The sequence below is a fragment of the Punica granatum genome, chromosome 5 (assembly GCF_007655135.1).
Source record: "Punica granatum isolate Tunisia-2019 chromosome 5, ASM765513v2, whole genome shotgun sequence".
NCBI classification, from domain to species: domain Eukaryota; kingdom Viridiplantae; phylum Streptophyta; class Magnoliopsida; order Myrtales; family Lythraceae; genus Punica; species Punica granatum.
In genome coordinates, this window is record NC_045131.1 from 18673699 (window position 1) to 18691560 (window position 17862).

Consider the following 17862-nt stretch of genomic DNA (forward strand, 5'->3'; position numbering starts at 1 on the left):
TATTTGGCACCTTTCGGTGCTTCGGTGATTCGGTGATGAATAGTGCCATAGTGCCAGCTCCGTCGTTTTCAGGATTCCCTGTTTGTTCGTTCTTCTGACTGCTCTCTTTCGCCTTTCTCAGTGGACCGTGCTCTTCTCCTATTGTTCATGACTCTGTGCCCGCCTATTTTCCTTTGATCGCCGGATGATGAATAGTGTCCCGAGCTTTGGTCGGGAATCCTCGTGTGGGAAGCCGGTGGGCCAAAATGGGGTGCTGACAGCTTGCTCCTCTTTGGTTGCATGCTCGGTTAGAGGATGTAGCTAGAGACCATGAGAGGCACCCTTTTTTGGTCCCGGCGGCCGCTTCTATCGTCGTTCTCTGTGGTAGCTCGCCCCTCCTGTCATGAGATAGTAGCATGATTGGGATTTGGGGGATGTGAAGTGGTAAGCGGAGGGCTGAAGCCCTCGGAAAGCAGTAAAGCGGACGCGAAGTCCGGAAAGCAGTAAAGCGGACGCGAAGTCCGGAAAGCAGTAAAGCGGACGCGAAGTCCGTGGACGCGAAGTCCGGAAAGCAGTAAAGCGGACGCGAAGTCCGGAAAGCAGTAAAGCGGACGCGAAGTCCGGAAAGCAGTAAAGCGGACGCGAAGTCCTTGGACGCGAAGTCCAGAAAGCATTAAAGCGGACGCGAAGTCCGTGGACGCGAAGTCCAGAAAGCAGTAAAGCGGACGCGAAGTCCGTGGACGCGAAGTCCAGAAAGCAGTAAAGCGGACGCGAAGTCCAGAAAGCAATAAAGCGGACGCGAAGTCCGTGGACGCGAAGTCCGGAAAGCAGTAAAGTGCGTAGAGTATAAGGGAAGGTAAGGGTGGGGATGGATGCTAGGAGATATGTCGGGGACGTCGGTAGAGGCAGATTGTCCCATTCCAAGTCGAGCTTGCTATTTGTTGTTTCTTTGAGCTAGGGTCAAGAGGATTCTCTATTATGCTCTCCATTCGGTTCGAAGCCCCGATCTGTCGCGTAAGCCACTCGCGTATTCGTCAAGAAGGAGATGCCCCTTGGGATTCCCAATCATACCTGTGCACGGAGACAGGGAAACCTACAAAGAATGTCAGTTGTGCTTAATCGGCGAGACGGGGTACATGTAAGAAGAATCTATGTAAAGATGTGTCGGGGATTTGGTATCGGTGACCGTTGCAGGGTGGTCGTGTCCCTATCGGAGAATGGCTTTTTCTGAAACGGGTGGCCCGTAGAATATGTGTGTAAAGGTAAAAGGAAGGATCTTATGGGATCCTCCAAGTCAAGGATACGTTGATTCGACCCCCATTTCGAAGCGGGTCTCGAGCCTTGAGAGTCAAAGAGAGTTTGCTTGCGTCGGAGAGTGCCGAACCACTACTCGGTGTAGCTTCACAGGGGAAGTGTCGCTTTTCTTTCGTGGTCGAGCCGACATTGCCCCCTAACTTTTGCCTAGGCCGCGGGATGCGTGACAGCCTAGCGGGGTATTTTATTTGATTTTTCTCACACGAATGCTCACCTTTTGCGACGATTCCCCATGTTTGGGCGGGATCGCACCCCTCGGGTCCTCTAACTTTTGCCTAGGCCGCCTCGGAGAGGTTTTCGACCTAGCGAGGAGGTGACTTGTGCTCTCCTTTTGCCGCGACTCCCCTTTGCGGGATTTTAAGTCGTGCCACTCGTTCCCTAACTTTTGCCTAGGCCGCCTCGAAGAGGTTTTCGACCTAGCGGGAAAATTTAATTTTTCTCTCAAGAAAGCTTAGTATTGGACGAATTGTGGGAATTGACGCTCGTCCACGGAAACAGAAATGTCTTACAACGAAAAGGGCACGGAGCCCGGTGAATGATAAAAACGAAAACACATACGAGCGCTCATGGATAATACTTCTTGATGGCGTCGGCGTTGACGGGAAGGGCATTTTCAGTGCCGTCCATGTCGCTCAAAATGACCGCTCCTCCGAAGAAAACCTCTTTGACGACGAAGGGGCCGTCGTATTTGTACGAGAACTTCCCTCGAGAGTCCGGCGTGACGTGTAGGACTTTCCTCAAAACGAGGTCGTTGGGGCTGAAATCGCGGTGGCGGACTCTTGCGTTGAAGGCGCGAGCCATCCTTTGTTGGTAGCACTGTCCGTGGCATAGCGCTTTCAGCCTCTTCTCATCAATGAAATTCAACTGTTCGTACCGCTGCTTCGCCCATTCTGCTTATTCAAGTTCGGTCTCGGCAAGAATTCTCATGGAAGGGATCTCTACTTCGATTGGGAGGACAGCCTCCATGCCATAGACTAGTGAGTACGAGGTTGCCCCGGTTGATGTCCGTATGGATGTACGGTACGCCAAGAGTGCATAGGGGAGCATCTCGTGCCAATCCTTGTAGTTCACCGTCATTTTTTCGATGATCTTTATGATGTTCTTATTTGCCGCTTCCACCGCACATTTCATTTGGGGACGGTACGGGGTGGAGTTGCGGTGTCGGATTTTGAATTGTGCACAGAGCTCATCGATGACCTTGTTGTTCAGGTTCTTGGCGTTGTCCGTGATGATGGTCGCAAGGACCCCGTACCGGGCGATGACGTCACGTCTGAGAAAACGGGCCACGGCTTTCGTGGTGACTGACGCAAGAGTGACGGCTTCAATCCATTTGGTGAAGTAGTCGATCGCCACCAAAATGAACATATGTCTGTTAGACGCTTTGGGGTTGATCGGGCCAATCACATCCATCCCCCACATCGAAAAAGGCTATGGTGCCGTCATGGGGCGCAGTTCGTTGGGCGGCGCCTTGATCTGATCGGCGTAAACCTGACATCGGTGACAATGCCTGACGTGCTTCACACAATTGGTCTCCATGGTGGACCAATAATAGCCTAGGCGCATAATCTTCTTAGCGAGCATGAGACCGTTCATATGGGGTCCACAGTTTCCCCCGTGCACTTCCTCCATGAGACGTCGCGATTCGTGTTCGTCGATGCACCGGAGGAGTGTGAAGTCGAAGGAGCGGCGGTAGAGTATCTCGCCGCTCAAAAAGTAATGTATCGCGAGGCGCCTGAGAGTCTTCCGATCGCGGCGATAGGCGAATGGGGGGTATTGGCCGGTTCGTAGAAGGTTCTTGATGTCTTCGTACCATGGCTTCGCCTCGGATGCTTCGATTGAGTTACAGTGTGCCGGTCCTTCGGCTATCTCAATCTCGAGGGGCTCGATAAGATTTTCCTTCGTGATGCTCACCATGGAGGCGAGCGTTGCAAGCGCGTCCGCGAATTGATTTGTCATGCGCGGGGTATAGGTGAACGAGATGTCCTTGAAGTTCTCGGTTAGCTTCTCGAGGTACTCGTGGTATGGCACTAGCTTTGCGTCCTTTGTCTTCCATTGCCCCAATGTTTGGAAGATAGTAAGCATAGAGTCGCCGAACACTTCGAGTTCTTTTACCTTGAAATCAATCGCCACTTGTAGGCCGAGAATACATGCCTCATACTCGGCCACATTATTGGTGCACGGGAAGTCGATCTTTGCCGCTACCGGGTAATAGCGTCCGTCCGGGGATATCAGTACTGCACCGATACCTGATCCCATGGAATTGACGGCACCGTCGAAATACATCTTCCATCTCGGTTTCTCTCCCTCGTCGTCTACTTGGAGAATCCCCTCATCCGGGAAGTCGGGATTAATTGGTGTGTGGTCTTCAATTGGGCTGCCAAATGATCCGCGATCGCCTGCCCCTTGACCGAAGTGCGGGACACGTATTCGATATCATACTCTGTCAATTGACAACGCCATTTGGCGAGGTTCCGCGTGGAGGAGGGGCTGTCGAGTAAATACTTCAGGGGGTCTGCCTTTGACAGCAAGCGGATTGTGTGATAAAGCGTGTATTGTCGGAACCTTTGGATGACCCACATCAATGCGCAACACATCTTCTCAATTTTCGGATAATTGGACTCTCCATCAGTGAACTTTTTGCTCAGATAGTAGATCGCGCGCTCCGTGTGTGTGGACTCCTCCTCCTGTCCCAGCATGCATCCTAATGATTGGCGGCGTACAATTAGGTAAAGTACGAGGGGACGGCCCGGTGTAGGCGGGACCAATACCGGCAGTTGGACCAGATACGCCTTGATGGTGTCGAAGGCCTTCTGACATTCTTTGTCCCATTCGATCGCCGCGTTCTTGCGAAGCAAGCGAAAGAGTGGTTGGTATTTGTCTGTCAGGTTTGCGATGAATTGTGCGATGTAATTCAATCGTCCTAGGAAGCCACGTACTTTGCGGACCGAAGACGGTGGAGGAAGTTCTTTGATCGCCTTGACTTTATCAGGATCTACCTCGATGCCGCGCTCGCTGACCACGAATCCTAGTAGTTTTCCCGATCAAGCGCCGAACGTGCATTTTGCAGGATTAAGCCGAAGTTTGTACTCTTTTAAGCGGTCGAAGAGACGCTTCAAATTAATGAGGTGATCTTCTCCTTCTTTGGACTTGGCAATCATGTCGTCGACATAGACCTCGACTTCCTTGTGCATCATGTCGTGGAACAACGTAACCATAGCCCTCTGATAAGTTGCCCCAGCGTTCTTGAGGCCGAAAGGCATGACGCGGTAACAAAAAGTTCCCCACATGGTAATGAACGTCGTCTTGATCTTGTCTTCTTCGGCCATCCGAATTTGGTTGTATCCGGAGAAGCCGTCCATGAAAGAAAACTGGGCGTGGCGCGCCGTGTTATCGACTAGTATGTCAATGTGGGGCAAGGGAAAATTGTCCTTGGGGCTGGCTTTATTGAGGTCCCGATAGTCGACGCAGACTCGAACCCTTCCATCTTTCTTTTCCACCGGCACAATGTTTGCCACCCACTCGGAATAGTTACAGACCTCGAGAAAGCCCGCGTTGATCTGCTTGACAACCTCCTCCTTGATGCGGAGAAGGAGGCTTGCCCGTTATCGTCGCAATTGTTGCCGCTTGGGTGGGAACTTCTCAGTGTCTAGCGGGAGGAAGTGCTTTACTATCGACGGGTCTAGTCCCGGCATGTCGGCGTAGAACCAGGCGAAGACTTCTTGATACCTGGTCAGGAAATCAATCATTCGGACCAGTTGTGTTGGGCCGAGGCTCGTACCGATCTTTAGGATGCGGGGCTCCTCTTCAGTGCCCACGTTGATCTCTTCCGTTGGCTCGAGCGAGGTGAGCTGGCGATCCTCGAGGCGGCGCAAACTCTCTTCTATCTCGGGCACTAGACTGTCTTTGTCGAGCCCTTCCTCGAAGTATATGGGTCCGGGCTCTCCGAGACATTCTTCGGATGGGTTCGAATCAACGTGTCGAAGATTTGGATTCGAGTGGAGCCTGGAGAATTGAAAGAAACGTCTTAGAAAATTTTGAATGGTGTGAACAAAAGAGTAGGGAAGAGAGAATGGAATAGACAAGGATTCAAAAAATGCATATAGGGAATTCATTGATAGTGTGGATCACGAAGCCATAACAGAGTTCCCTCTTCCGTCGTGTGGCCTACGGCTACGCCGACACGCGGGAAACATCTTGTACATAGATAAATCTTACACATCGGCGATCACAGCCGAATAGCGCAGGACTGAGGTCCAGTCATTAAGCTCCTCGTTTTCCTGCGTCGGGCGAATGTGAACCTCTGAAAGAATCTCCTCGGTGACGGTATACACGGTTGGCAAGGCGTCGGTCGTGTCATCGAAGTCCGAGGAAGGGCCGTCAGAGGTGCTCCCGATGATGAGTGGAGGCCCGGGGAAGAAATGGGATAGCGGGGGGACTGGAATGCCCCTGTTGAGCCTACCATAGTGTGTGGCGAGGCGATGGAGGTGGTTGCCCCGGTGAACCTCAATAATTTCGTGGCAGGAGGGGCGAAAGTCGAGTCCCCTCCTATGCTTGTATTCTTCAACTACAATGGGGCCGCTGATTCCTTGCCCGCGCGCCCCAAGGCCAGTGCCGGGGATGTAATTGTGTCGCAAAAGGACCTTCCCTATCATGCGGTCGGCGCGGGACGGTCCGACCTCTCCGTAATCCCGAATGACGGAGATAGTCTCGAAGGAGTGGAAGGGCAGGCTTTCGTCGTCTCCGACGCTGATGTACGAAACCGCCGTCTCCTTGTAGATGGCGTAATCTTCCTCCCCTTTGACCGTGATGATCCTCTCTTCGACGATGAATTTCACCTTCTAATGTAACGAGGACGGAATGGCGCCGGCCGAGTGGATCCAAGGCCATCCAAGTAGTAGGCTGAAGGCGTTTGGGATATCCAATACTTGGAATGTGACGCTGAAGGAGCATGGGCCGATATCTATGAGGAGGTCGATTTCTCCGTTCACCTCTCTCCTCGAACCATCAAAGGCTCGGACCGCTGTTTTACTGGGACGGATGCGGTTGAGATCCACGTTCATCTGCTTTAAAGTGGTCACCGGGCATACGTTGAGCGCGGAACCGTTGTCAATCATGACTCGGCCAACGATATGGTTGTTGCACTTGCAGACAATGTGCAGTGCCTGGGAATGCGCGCATCCTTCAGAAGGGAACTCATCGTCTGAAAATGAGATGGTATTGGAGAAGATAGAATTGATGGTTTCCTCTATCCGGTCCGGGGGCATCCCTTTGGGGACTTGTGCAGCCGCCAAGACCCGCATGAGGGCCTCCCTGTGGGGTTCCGAATTGAGTAAGAGGGCGAGCAATGAGATGTGGGCCGGAGATTTGGCCATCTGCTCCACCACCTTGTACTCGCTCGTTTTGATGATTTTCATGAAGGCTTCGGCCTCCTCTTCTGTCACTTTCTTGGACGGAGTAGGCAGGGTCCTAGGCCTCGTCTCCACTTCGGTAGCGGGCGCCTTCCCTTTATCGGTGGTCGCCGGGTTCTCGTATAGCCGTCCTGAGCGGGTTATGCCCATGACGCCGAATTGTTGCTCAAGGTTCCCGACACCTCCCTCATAGGTCCAGGGGACCCTGTCGTTCGAGTATGGCTCCCGGGCAGGAATATCTATGACGAGCGGGGCTTGAGGTGCGTCAATCCCGGCGAACCCGACCGCGGTTTCTGCTGGTACGTATTCAATTACAAAGGGGGAGGGCCAACCTTGCTTGCCTTCGCCCTCGCTTGATGTGCACACGGTGATCATGTTGATGGAGGGCCCCTGAGCCGGTCCATGGTCGGGGAGGGGATTAGCCTACACGTTCGGAGACCTTACGGCGTTGAACACGAGCTCTTTCGCATCCATCATCTCTTGGATCTTCTCCCTTAACTTCCAGCAATTGTCTAGGGTGTGTCCTGGCGCCCCTCGGTGGTACTCACATTGCTTGCTCTGATCTTGAATGGTTGGATCGAAGTTCGGGCTGGGCGCCGTTGTCCGGACCTTATCACGAATTTGCCGGAAGATGTGGGAAAGTGGGACCGGCAGGGCCGGGTATTATCTGCGGGGTCATGGTTGCACTGCACCGCCCTGTTGACCTTGAGGGGGCGGGGCCCGTTGAGTCGGCGGAGAAGTCCTAGGAGCCGGAGGTTGGTATTGAGTGGCTTGAGATGGAGCAGGAGCATAATGGTGGAGGCGGTAGTGCGGAATAGTAGATTGGTTGGGTAGGGGGTTGAGGCCGATATTGAGGTGCATGCGGGGCGTAGGAGGGAGCTACGGGAGGCGCCGCCAGGAAGTTCATCGAATATTGCTGGGAGGCCTGTTGTGCTGCGTTGACGGTGTTCACCGAAATTTCCTTCCCCCTTCTCCCGCTGGAAGACGATGATGTCGCGAGGACCATCTTCAATGACTCCTCTCCTTTGTTGGTGGGGTCCTCCATCCTTCCGAGCTTGATTCCCAAATCCAGCTTCTTCCCGGCCTCGATGAGGTTGGAGAATGACGAAGTGTGTGCCAACAAGTGTGAATAGTACACTCCTCTCAGTGTGGAGTGGAACAACTGGATCTGTTGCGCCTCGCTGATTGGGGGAATGTGTTTTGCTGCTTGGGCACGCCACTTGGCAGCATATTCCTCGAACTTTTGGCCCCGCGCCATTTCTTTCGTGCTCAGCTCCAGAAGGGTGGGAGGCGTCTGCGCGCAATATCGGTATTGGTCGGCGAACTTCCGGGAGAGATCCTCCCACGTCGGGATGTCCTCAGCCTTCAGCGACATGAACCAATCGAGGGCCGATCCCGACAGGCTATCTTGGAAGGAGTGGATGACAAACTCCTCGTATTCCTAATACTGTAGCATCTTCCCTCGGTAATGGCGGAGGTGGTGGCGTGGATCCGTCGTGCCCTCATAAGTCTTGAATTCCGGGATCTTGAACTTCGGGGGTAGCCGCATATCCGGGAATAGGCTACAGTCGCCGTGGCGCGCGTCGGGACGAGCATCACCCGCTTGCAAGGCCCGTATCGTTTCTTTCATTCTCTTGAGCCTTCGCTCCTGTTCGGCGTCGGCCTCGGGGAAGAAATGCGTCAGTGAGGCGAACTGGGCCGCATGAGTCGGCGTGCCCGGTTCGTGGAAAGTGGTGTTTATGGGGGGCGGTGCCTGGTAGGAGAGGCCGGCGTGAGATTGTAGAGACGGATAAGGAGGAAGCTCCGTGGCTTGAAGGTGAGTCGGAGCAGGTGCGCTGGACGCCGGGAAAACCATCGGCGGAGGTACTGTGTAGGCCATAGCTGGGGCCGGTATGGAGACTGGCGGAGGTGCGGATAGGATGTGCTCCGAGGATAGGAAGGTCGCCGGTGGAAGAGGGACGACCGTGGGGGCCGGCGGCGGCGGCAGAAGTTGACTGGTGAAGGGGTGGACCGTGGATGTATACAGCGTTGGCGGTGCGGGAGCCTCAACGATCTCCGGGGCTTGGGTCAGTGGAGCCCACGGGGTTGGATCGACTGCTGGCCCCGGTCCCGGCGGAGGTGTGGAACTCGAGGAGGCCCGGTTAGGTCCTCTGAGCAAGGCGAGCAGCTCTGCCATGTTAGTGGCCATTTGGTTGACCGTGCCCTCGAGGGCCGCAATGCGGGCTTGGTCATTGGTGGCGGCGGAAGTTGGTGAGGCCGGTGGCAGAGGCGCCCCCGAAGACGCTGGGGGTGGGAGATGTGTTGGAAGGGCGTCGGAATACGCCGGGAGTACGCCTGCAGGAGTGAGAGGCAGCGGAGCTTGTGTTGGAGGTGGTTGAGAGAGGGTCGGGACCGAAGGGTTGACTTCTTCGGAAACATCGACACGATCCCCTTCCGCCATCCTGAGACGTTGACGAGTTGGGTAGCGGTGTGACGCCAGTTGTGATCACCTAGATTCCAAGAATGTGTAAAGACAAACATTGGTATCTCAAACGATAAGTGCGAAATAAGTAAAATGACAAGATGTATGAGATGCATGAGTTTTCAAAATACTAATGTCATTACATTGATTAGCTTCAAGCTCCGTAATTTTACAAAATAGAACATACGGCGGAAAAGAAAGGAACTTAAACGTAAAGCCGGCATCCCTTTGCGCTCGGTGGCCGCTTGAAAGCGGCGTGGGTTCGAGCGAGGACAAAAATGGGCGCGTTTGCTAATCCTAGGGGTGGGCGAGGTTGCGCGCCCTTTTGTGCACTCGATCCAACTCCGCGCTCAAGTGGGCCATATCTCGATCTAGGTGTGCGACCCGGGCGCGTGCTCGAGTCAGCTCTGTCTGAAGCTCCCTGTAGTCTGCGACCTCTGCGCGGGAATCGACAAGCTCGAAACGGAGCTTATCTCGTTCCTCCCTAATGGCCCGTAGCTCCGCGTGCATGGCCGCCTGGATGGAGCTTTCGGCTTCGGGGGCGAGGGTGGATGTAGCGCTGGGAGTCGGGGCGGCATGGGACCGTTGTGGCGGTGCCAATCCCCGTGCATAGAACCGAGCCACGTATGCGGATGTGGCGGCGAATGCTCGCTCGTCGTCGGTGGGGTGTTCGGGGAAGTACAGACGCTGTATGATGCTAGCGTCCCGTTGGCGACGAATCTCTCGGATCTGTAGGAATCTTGCGAGGGCCGTGGATGTAGAGTCGGCCCACTGGATGCGGAAAGGTAGACGGTCCGCCTCAGCGGAAATGTCCTGTAGGCCGCCGAGCTGTCTGATTACCCGGCCGGGGAATATGAGTGTGCTCCCCAAATGGCCGAGAAGGGGGACTCCCACAATCCCGGGACATCCTGTGATCATGGGGCCGCCAGGGTTCCATCGAGCGACTCATAAGAAGAGTGCGAGCGCCAACTCACGCCAAAACGCCTCCATTCCGAGAAACTGTGCTCGGGAGGTGGGATAACCGGTACCAGGCGCTCGATCAGCGAACACTCGTCGGCGATGGAGGAGAACGGATGTGATGAGCAAAAGGGGCGGATATGGGCGACAAGCCAAATCTAAAGTAGGTGCGGGGATCCCCTTATCCTGCCGCGCCGAACCTCCCTAACATAGTCAAGAGACCGAACGGTCTCGGCTAATAAAGCCTCCACATAACTATGGCCTTCTACCGCTTGGAGGACGACTTGGGCTATAGCCCCGTCAATGAGGTTCGACGAGTATGGGAACAGGAGAGTGCCAAAGACCAAGAGTAGGAATCCATGGCAGGCATCGCGCTGATAGGAAGCCGTTGTAGGCGTCATTGCACGGAGCAGCGTCCAATCGGAGAGCCATGCGACCCGGATGCCTTGATCCCACCTCTGATGAAGCTCCTCGTGGATGTCTTGAGCAGGTATGTGGAGAAGAGTGGAGAGCTGACCCTGGACGGTTGTGAATGGATTAGGCACGAAGATGCCGTGGGTCGTGGGCGTAGGCCTCTGGATGAGTGCCGTGTACTCCTCGATCGTAGGGGCTAACTCCGTCCCCTGGAAATTGAATACTGCGTGCTCGGGATCCCAAAATTCGGCGGCGGTCCTCAAGAAGATCCAATCCACCGGGGTCTCGGTGAACATAACCACGTCTCCGATGATGCCCTGGATGAATGCGTGGTCCACCGGTCGGAGAGTCCTCCAGATGCGCATGATGTCTTGCCCTGGTCGCGTGATTGCTTCGAGTCTGAGACCGGGAGTCGGGCGGTCCATCCTTACCTAGATGGAGGAGATGTCGACTTAACGTTTTAAGAATCAAATCAATGCAATGTCCTAAGTTTTTTCGAAAAAATGTATGCAGTGCGGAAAGGTAAACTATAGTCGTGTTCTTTACAGTATACATCGCTCTTTCTTACAAAAACAACAAAATGCCCGTCCTAACAAAAACTACGGGCCGACTCAAGGACTCGACTTTTGGGTCGGTTGACGGCATGAGGGCAAAAATTGGTCCAGCATGACGGTCCCTGTGTATGCATGGTTTTCGGTGCTACAGGGAGAACCGCTAACTATGGATGGGGGCTCCCGACTCAAGGGTGTGAATTCCTTGAAATCGAGCGAGGATCTTTGGGGGCCGGTTCGGTGGCATAGCCGACTCGATCCGTTCCCTTACTCGGAACCTCTGACTAACCTAGCTTCCTATATTGGTGCCCGTGGGATGTCGGACAAGGTCCCTAAGAAGTTAGTATGATGTGCAATGCATGTGCGGGAAATAAAAGCGCGTAAAGTAGATAAGCGGGAAATGCGGAAAGCGGTAAATAAACAAGCAAACAAAGCAAGCGGGAACGAGCCCGAACCCTCTAAGTGTCCTATATCCCGCACGCCCTTTCAGTACTCTAGCTTGCTAGGCTTGCCGTTTTGTTTATTTACCGCGTGATTTAAGGTCGCACTTGACTCGCCCGTTTTGACACCGTAAAGTCGATGGATTGATCAAGTTGGGCCAAGAATCCGAAAGATGAGTAGGCTTGTGCATCGAGGAGTCGGTTCACTATCTTAGCATTACAGTTCATCGAACCGTGATGGTCGAATCCCTGCGTGAACCGAAGCCACGAGTATCCGAGTTTACTCACCCTTTGGTGGCGATAGACCAACTTAACCGATCCGGCACTCGGACCTCTCGCTCGCCGATCGGGGATCCTTACAAGTGCACGAATGAACATACAAATAGAATTCTCGCAATGTTCTCTCAACTAATTACAAGGTATAACTGAATAAGTAAATGGATCCCGATCGGTTTGCATTGGGCCAATATTCCGCTCCGGCTCACCGAGTATTTTGAATAACCGATAAACAAATTAAGGCAACGCGGGCTCAAGGGGCCGGGAGTCGGGTCCGATCGATCCAACGGTTTTCGGGAGAACCGGTCGGTTCTCACTGTATCCGATGGACCGATCGAGCTCCCGGGTGATATCTAAACCCGTTTCACGCGCTCAATCCAAATAAGCCTTCCACATAGGCCGTATTCGGAGTGTGACGGTGAATCGAGGTTAAATCCCATTTCGCACTCGGGTTGCACGCGCTCGGTGAGTTAAGAGGCGTTGGACCTCGTGTTCGGTGATTTGGGGCGTTGGACCCCGTGCAACACGTGACCTGTGGGCTCGGGCCTGAACCGCAATAAATCATCATATGCAAAGACAAATCAGAAGAAAACTGATAAAACTGACACAATACAGACAACAACTGACAATTGTCGGTGAATACAGACAAGTGGTGTATTAAGTCGAATGTACGTGATTTAATCAGTTATTAACTGGGGTTGATTGGCAAACAATGCATCTAACCTAGGCAAACATAAAGGGCGGGCTAGGGTACAGTTCTAAGCCAATTACATGTGTGTGTTTGTTTCATGATTCTTATTCAGTTAAGTATCACTGCGGTTTCACCGAATTAGCCAAACTCGTGTTTTGACTCTAGATTGGAATCTAATATTCCACCTATCCATTATCTAATGTTTGTTTAAGTCAAGTGCACGATTAATCCGGTTCTTCGTGTTCATAACTGAAATAAGATGTTCCCCACCGAATCTACGATAAGAAGAAAGAAACACCGAAAATGAACGAAATGGGTCGCGCGAATGAAAGTCTCACCCGAACGGATTGCCCTCTCTCATTCATAGCTCTAGGTGTTTCCGACTCCCCAAAGCCTAGTGTATCGATGAATCATGGAATGACGGTTATGCCCTTGGATAGTAAGACGTGTGATGTTCGTGCACAAATTGAGGATCGTGCGACACGAAGGAGTCTAAGGAGGATTCGCGTGTCTCGACTCGAGCCGCCTCAAATCGGGCCCGGACTCGGGTCGTAGCCCACGAGTATTCGTTAGACATTGATTCTAGTCGCGTTGCACGCCTCGGTGTTTTGAAATTGTGAGTTCTTTTTAAGGAAAAGGGCATTCCCACCGTTCCGTGAACCATCGATGCGTTTACGAATTAATAACCGATTTATCCAATTATTTGGTTCGAGTGATTTAATTAATCGAATGATTCGTCCCGTCTTCCCCATTTGTGAAATTATTCGGTGGTTATCAATTTATATCACGATTATGGACTTGATGGGTGGTTTTCCGAAACTAACATGTCTAGTGAGTAATTGATACGAGATTGATGAATAAATGACAAGTATAATCACAAAGCAACTCTAAGAACCGACTTCCAAACGGAGGAAGAGACCGGTCTAGACTCGAGGAGAGCCACGGGACATTCGGTCCCATCCCGAGGGAAGTAACCGAATGCTTCCTTGGCTCATCCCCGAATCTCGGGCGATCTCTTGCGCCGATTTCAATCGCCTCTTACATTCATAACGCATCGACCACAATGATGATACATGTTTCGGTTATCTCGGTGGTCATAATCACATGAATTCATACGCAACACTCACAAATGGGACATTTGAACGAGAACAACGAGACGATCTTGACTCAAATGATAACAAAGTAAGTAAACACGGAAACTGGCCCGTTTCGGAAAGTGAGAAGCCTCCTTGGACCCGTGTGATCCAAGGGGACTCTCGGCCACCTCTTCTCAAAAGTGGCCGTGAGTCCTCGTGGCTCACACGAGTCAAAGGGAATTCTCCCATCCTGATCTAAGCCTTTTCCCGTCATGCTAATATATTACACGTGATAGACAATAAGAGGACGTAGGAATCGACTCGATTCGGGAGAAGAGAGGCCGCCATAGCCCCGGATCTGCCAAGGGAGCTCACGGGTCTCTCCCTAGAGACTAGGCCGTGAGCCCCATGGCTCAATTCTCGGCCAAGGGAGCCTCTCCCATCCGGATCCGAGTTGTTTCCTTTTCATTTAACCATTTCTTAGCCACGATTAGGGACTTTTCTCACCTAGAGACGGCTTAATCCGAGAGAAGGAGAAGGTCATGGACCCAAGGAGGCCGAAAGGGGCTCACGGCCCTCCTACACGAGGTTCGACCGAGAGGGTCTATGGCCTCCTCGAGTCCATGCCGATCTCCTCCCCACGGATCCGACCCCTCTAGTACTATGCATGCATGCTAATATGACGTATGGACATGGATAATAGGGGAAATAGACGTGCTACGATGCATGCTACGCATGGGGACGTCCGGATCTAAGAGGAAAAATAATATTTCATGCATCCGGGTCTTTAAACGTACGAACACTTCATACAAACAAGGATCGAAGGTCCTAGCTTCTCTAAGTTGTAGAGGGATGTTACCTAGCCCCGATGTACGATGAAAAGAGTCGGGGAAGTGGCCGTGGGAGTCGCAAGACTCGGATAGGTGGCTACGGGTGAGGGACCCGAGAGTGGGCAGCCGCGGCAGTCCGTGGAAAAACGGGTCGGCACGCGAGCTCCGGGCACGGCACGGTGCAAGGTCGGGCTCGTTGGACTCCTTAGGGGCAGATCTAGGCGTTCGTGAAAGGTCCCGAACGTACCGAAGCCTAGACAAACCCGAAATAGTGAGATAATGTCCGGTAAGAAAATAATAACCCGCTAGAGAGAAACCCTTTGAACGCGATGGCACGACTCGCCGAAGTCGTGGGAGGAAATGGCACGCGTGGAGGGCTCCGGTGCGCGCGGCTAGGGGTCTCGGGACCCGGTCGTTCTTGCGGTTGGGACGGGGTGTTGGGGACCTCAAATCGAAAATCTAAGCCCGGAAACGAACTTAGGGGGTGGGAAATATGTAGGCTAAGGAGTTTGAGGATTTTTGGCTTAAGTCGGGTCGGGTGGTTATCGGAATACCGGGTGGTTTTTCCGGCGATTTTGGCCGGTTTCGGCCTTGGCAAAGGGCTGAACGAAACTTGGTGTGGGCTAGAGGTTGAGAACTTCTTAGAGAGAAGTTGGCTTGAGAAAGAGTGGAGTTGAAGAAGTGATTAGAACTAATGATGCTGGAGGCTTTATAGGGATGGTTAACGGCTCGATTAGGGAGGTTTAATTACGGCTTAGAGGCTTAAGAGGGGGCTGCCGAAAATTGGAGGGAAGATTAGGGAGGGGAAAGTGTCATGTAGAGTGTGGGGAAAGGAAGGGAAAGAGTGATGGGTGTGATAGGAAGTGATAGGAAGTGATAGGAAGTGAAAGATGTGAGGGAAAATTCAAATTTGTGGATGGGAGAGACTTGAGCCGACGGTTGGAGGGATTTAGCCGAGGCTTGGGTGGCCAAGCCGTGGCTTAGGATCTAGCCGAGATCTTGGGTTTGAGCCGCGGCTTGGTGGCTTGGCTTGGCTGAGCTGTGGGTCCCATTCGATTGAGAGAAAAGCCAGAAAATGCTTGAAACTTGATTGAGCTTGCATCCGATCTCCGATGTCCAATTAATTTGAAGATTTGGAATGCTTGAATGACGAAGATTTGAATGAGCCTAATATCGCCATGCGTCGTGTGAACGAACGTTCGGGCGAATCGGCGCCTCGAGAGTCGGTTTTGCCCTGTTTGGACGTTCGGAGCGGAGCTTAGTGTCCCCCGGTCCCCGATTGCTCTTTGTGCGTCTTGACATTCGTTTTGGTGACCCTTTCGCCCTGTGGGGATCGTTGGCTCGTCGTCCCCGACCGAAGACCATTGCCCCGGGAAGACATAGGGACTTTGACCGGGATCTTCTCAGTGTTCCCTGAATGTCTTGAGGTGCTCGGGGATCGTTGTGATCTCTGTTTTTCGTGGGCGTGCCCCGAAGGCTCGCCGGGAGATGTTCGTGACCACTGGAACGTCCCTCGGGAAACCAAGTCGAGCTCCGGAAGGTCATCTGAGGCTTGTTCTCCGACCTTGGTGGTCCTTGGGTGCCTGTAGGCCCGTTTCCGGGTGCCGTTTACTTGTCAGTGGGTCGGGCCCCGGGAGCTCTGTCAGAAAAGGCGTCCGTGAGAGATCGGGGTGTCCCGGCTCATGTGGTTTGCCCTGGAAATGCGTCCGGATGTGTCATTGGTCACTTTGGCACTGAGAGGGATTTTTGGAGTCCCATATTGGACACCTTTCGGTGCTTCGGTGACTCGGTGATGAATAGTGCCACAGTGCCAGCTCCGTCGTTTTCGGGATTCCTTGTTCGTTCGTTCTTCTGACTGCTCTCTTTCGCCTTTCTCAGTGGACTGTGCTCTTCTCCTATTGTTCATGACTCCGTGCCCGCCTATTTTCCTCTGATCGCCGGATGATGAATAGTGTTCCGAGCTTTGGTCAGGAATCCTCGTGTGGGAACCCGGTGGGCCAAAATGGGGTGCTGACATCCGTTATACGCTTTGGGGTTGATCGGGCCAATCACGTCCATTCCCCCCATTGATAAAGGCCACGGAGCTGTCATAGGGCGTAGCTCATTGGGCGGCGCCTTGATCTGATCGGCGTAAACTTGGCATCGGTGGCAATGCCTGACATGCCTTACACAATCAGTCTCCATGGTGGACCAATAATAGCCTAAGCGCATAATCTTCTTGGCGAGCATGAGGCCATTCATATGAGGTCCACAATTTCCTCCGTGCACTTCTTCCATAAGACGCCGCGATTCGTGTTCGTTGATGCACTGGAGGAGCGTGGAATCAAAGGAGCGGCGGTATAGTATCTCGCCACTCAGAAAGTAGTGCATCACGAGGCGTCTGAGCGTCTTTCGATCGCGGCGATCGGCGAATGGGGGATATTGGCCCGTTTGCAAGAAGTTCCTGATGTCTTCGTACCACGGCTTCGCTTCGGATGCCTCAATCACGTTGCAGTGGGCCGGGCCTTTGGCCACTTCGATTTCGAGAGGTTCTACGATGTCCCCCCCTGAGATACTCGCCATAGATGTGAGTGTTGCGAGTGCGTCCGCGAACTGATTCTTCGCGCTCGGAGTGTAGGTGAATGAGATCTTCTTGAAGTTCTTCGCCAACTCCTCAAGATACTCATGGTATGGGACTAACTTTGCGTCTTTCGTCTTCCATTGCCCCAGCGTTTGGAAGATCGTGAGCATGGAGTCACCGGATACCTCTAACTCCTTCACATTGAAATCGATAGCCGCTCGCAAACCGAGGATGCATGCCTCGTACTCGGCCACGTTGTTGGTACAGGAGAAATCCACTTTCGCGGCGACCGGGTAATTCCGGGGACTGCCCCGTCCTGATCCCACAGAATTGACAGCCCCGTCAAAGTACATCTTCCACGTTGGCTCCTCTTTCTCTTCGTCCACCTGGAGGATTCCTTCATCCGGGAAGTCTGTGTTAATCGGCGTGTCGTCGTCGGTCGGGAACTCTGCTAGGTGGTCGGCAATCGCCTGCCCCTTGACAGACGTGCGGGGCACGTACTCTATGTCGTACTCTGTCAGTTGACGGCGCCATTTTGCGATGTTCCTCATGGAGGAGGGGCTATCGAGCAAATACCGCAGGGGGTCCGCTTTCAACAGCAAGCGGATCGTGTGGTAGAGCGTGTACTGTCGGAGCCTCTGCATGACCCATACCAACGCGCAACACATCTTCTCGATTTCCAGATAATTGGACTCCCCCTCAGTGAACTTCTTGCTCAAGCAGTATATCGCCCTTTCCGTGCGCGTCGACTCGTCTTCTTGCCCTAGCATGCACCCTAAGGATTGTCAGCGTACCGTGAGGTATAAAATGAGGGGTTGATTCGGCACGGGTGGTACCAATATCGGCGGCCGAATTAGGTAGGCCTTGATGGTGTCGAAGGCCTTCTAACACTCGTGGTCCCACTC

At 53.2% G+C, this 17862-nt stretch overlaps 1 protein-coding gene across 1 annotated transcript in view; it reads right to left on the bottom strand.

Moving 5' to 3' along the window:
• The window catches only part of LOC116209050, a 107957-nt gene extending 90356 nt beyond the window's left edge, over positions 1-17601 (bottom strand). Inside the window, exon 1 of the mRNA XM_031542614.1 lies at positions 16666-17601. Coding sequence (XP_031398474.1) covers positions 16666-17601 — 936 coding nt within the window. The remainder of the gene's footprint in view (positions 1-16665) is intronic.
• Between the last annotated feature and the right edge of the window lie 261 nt (positions 17602-17862).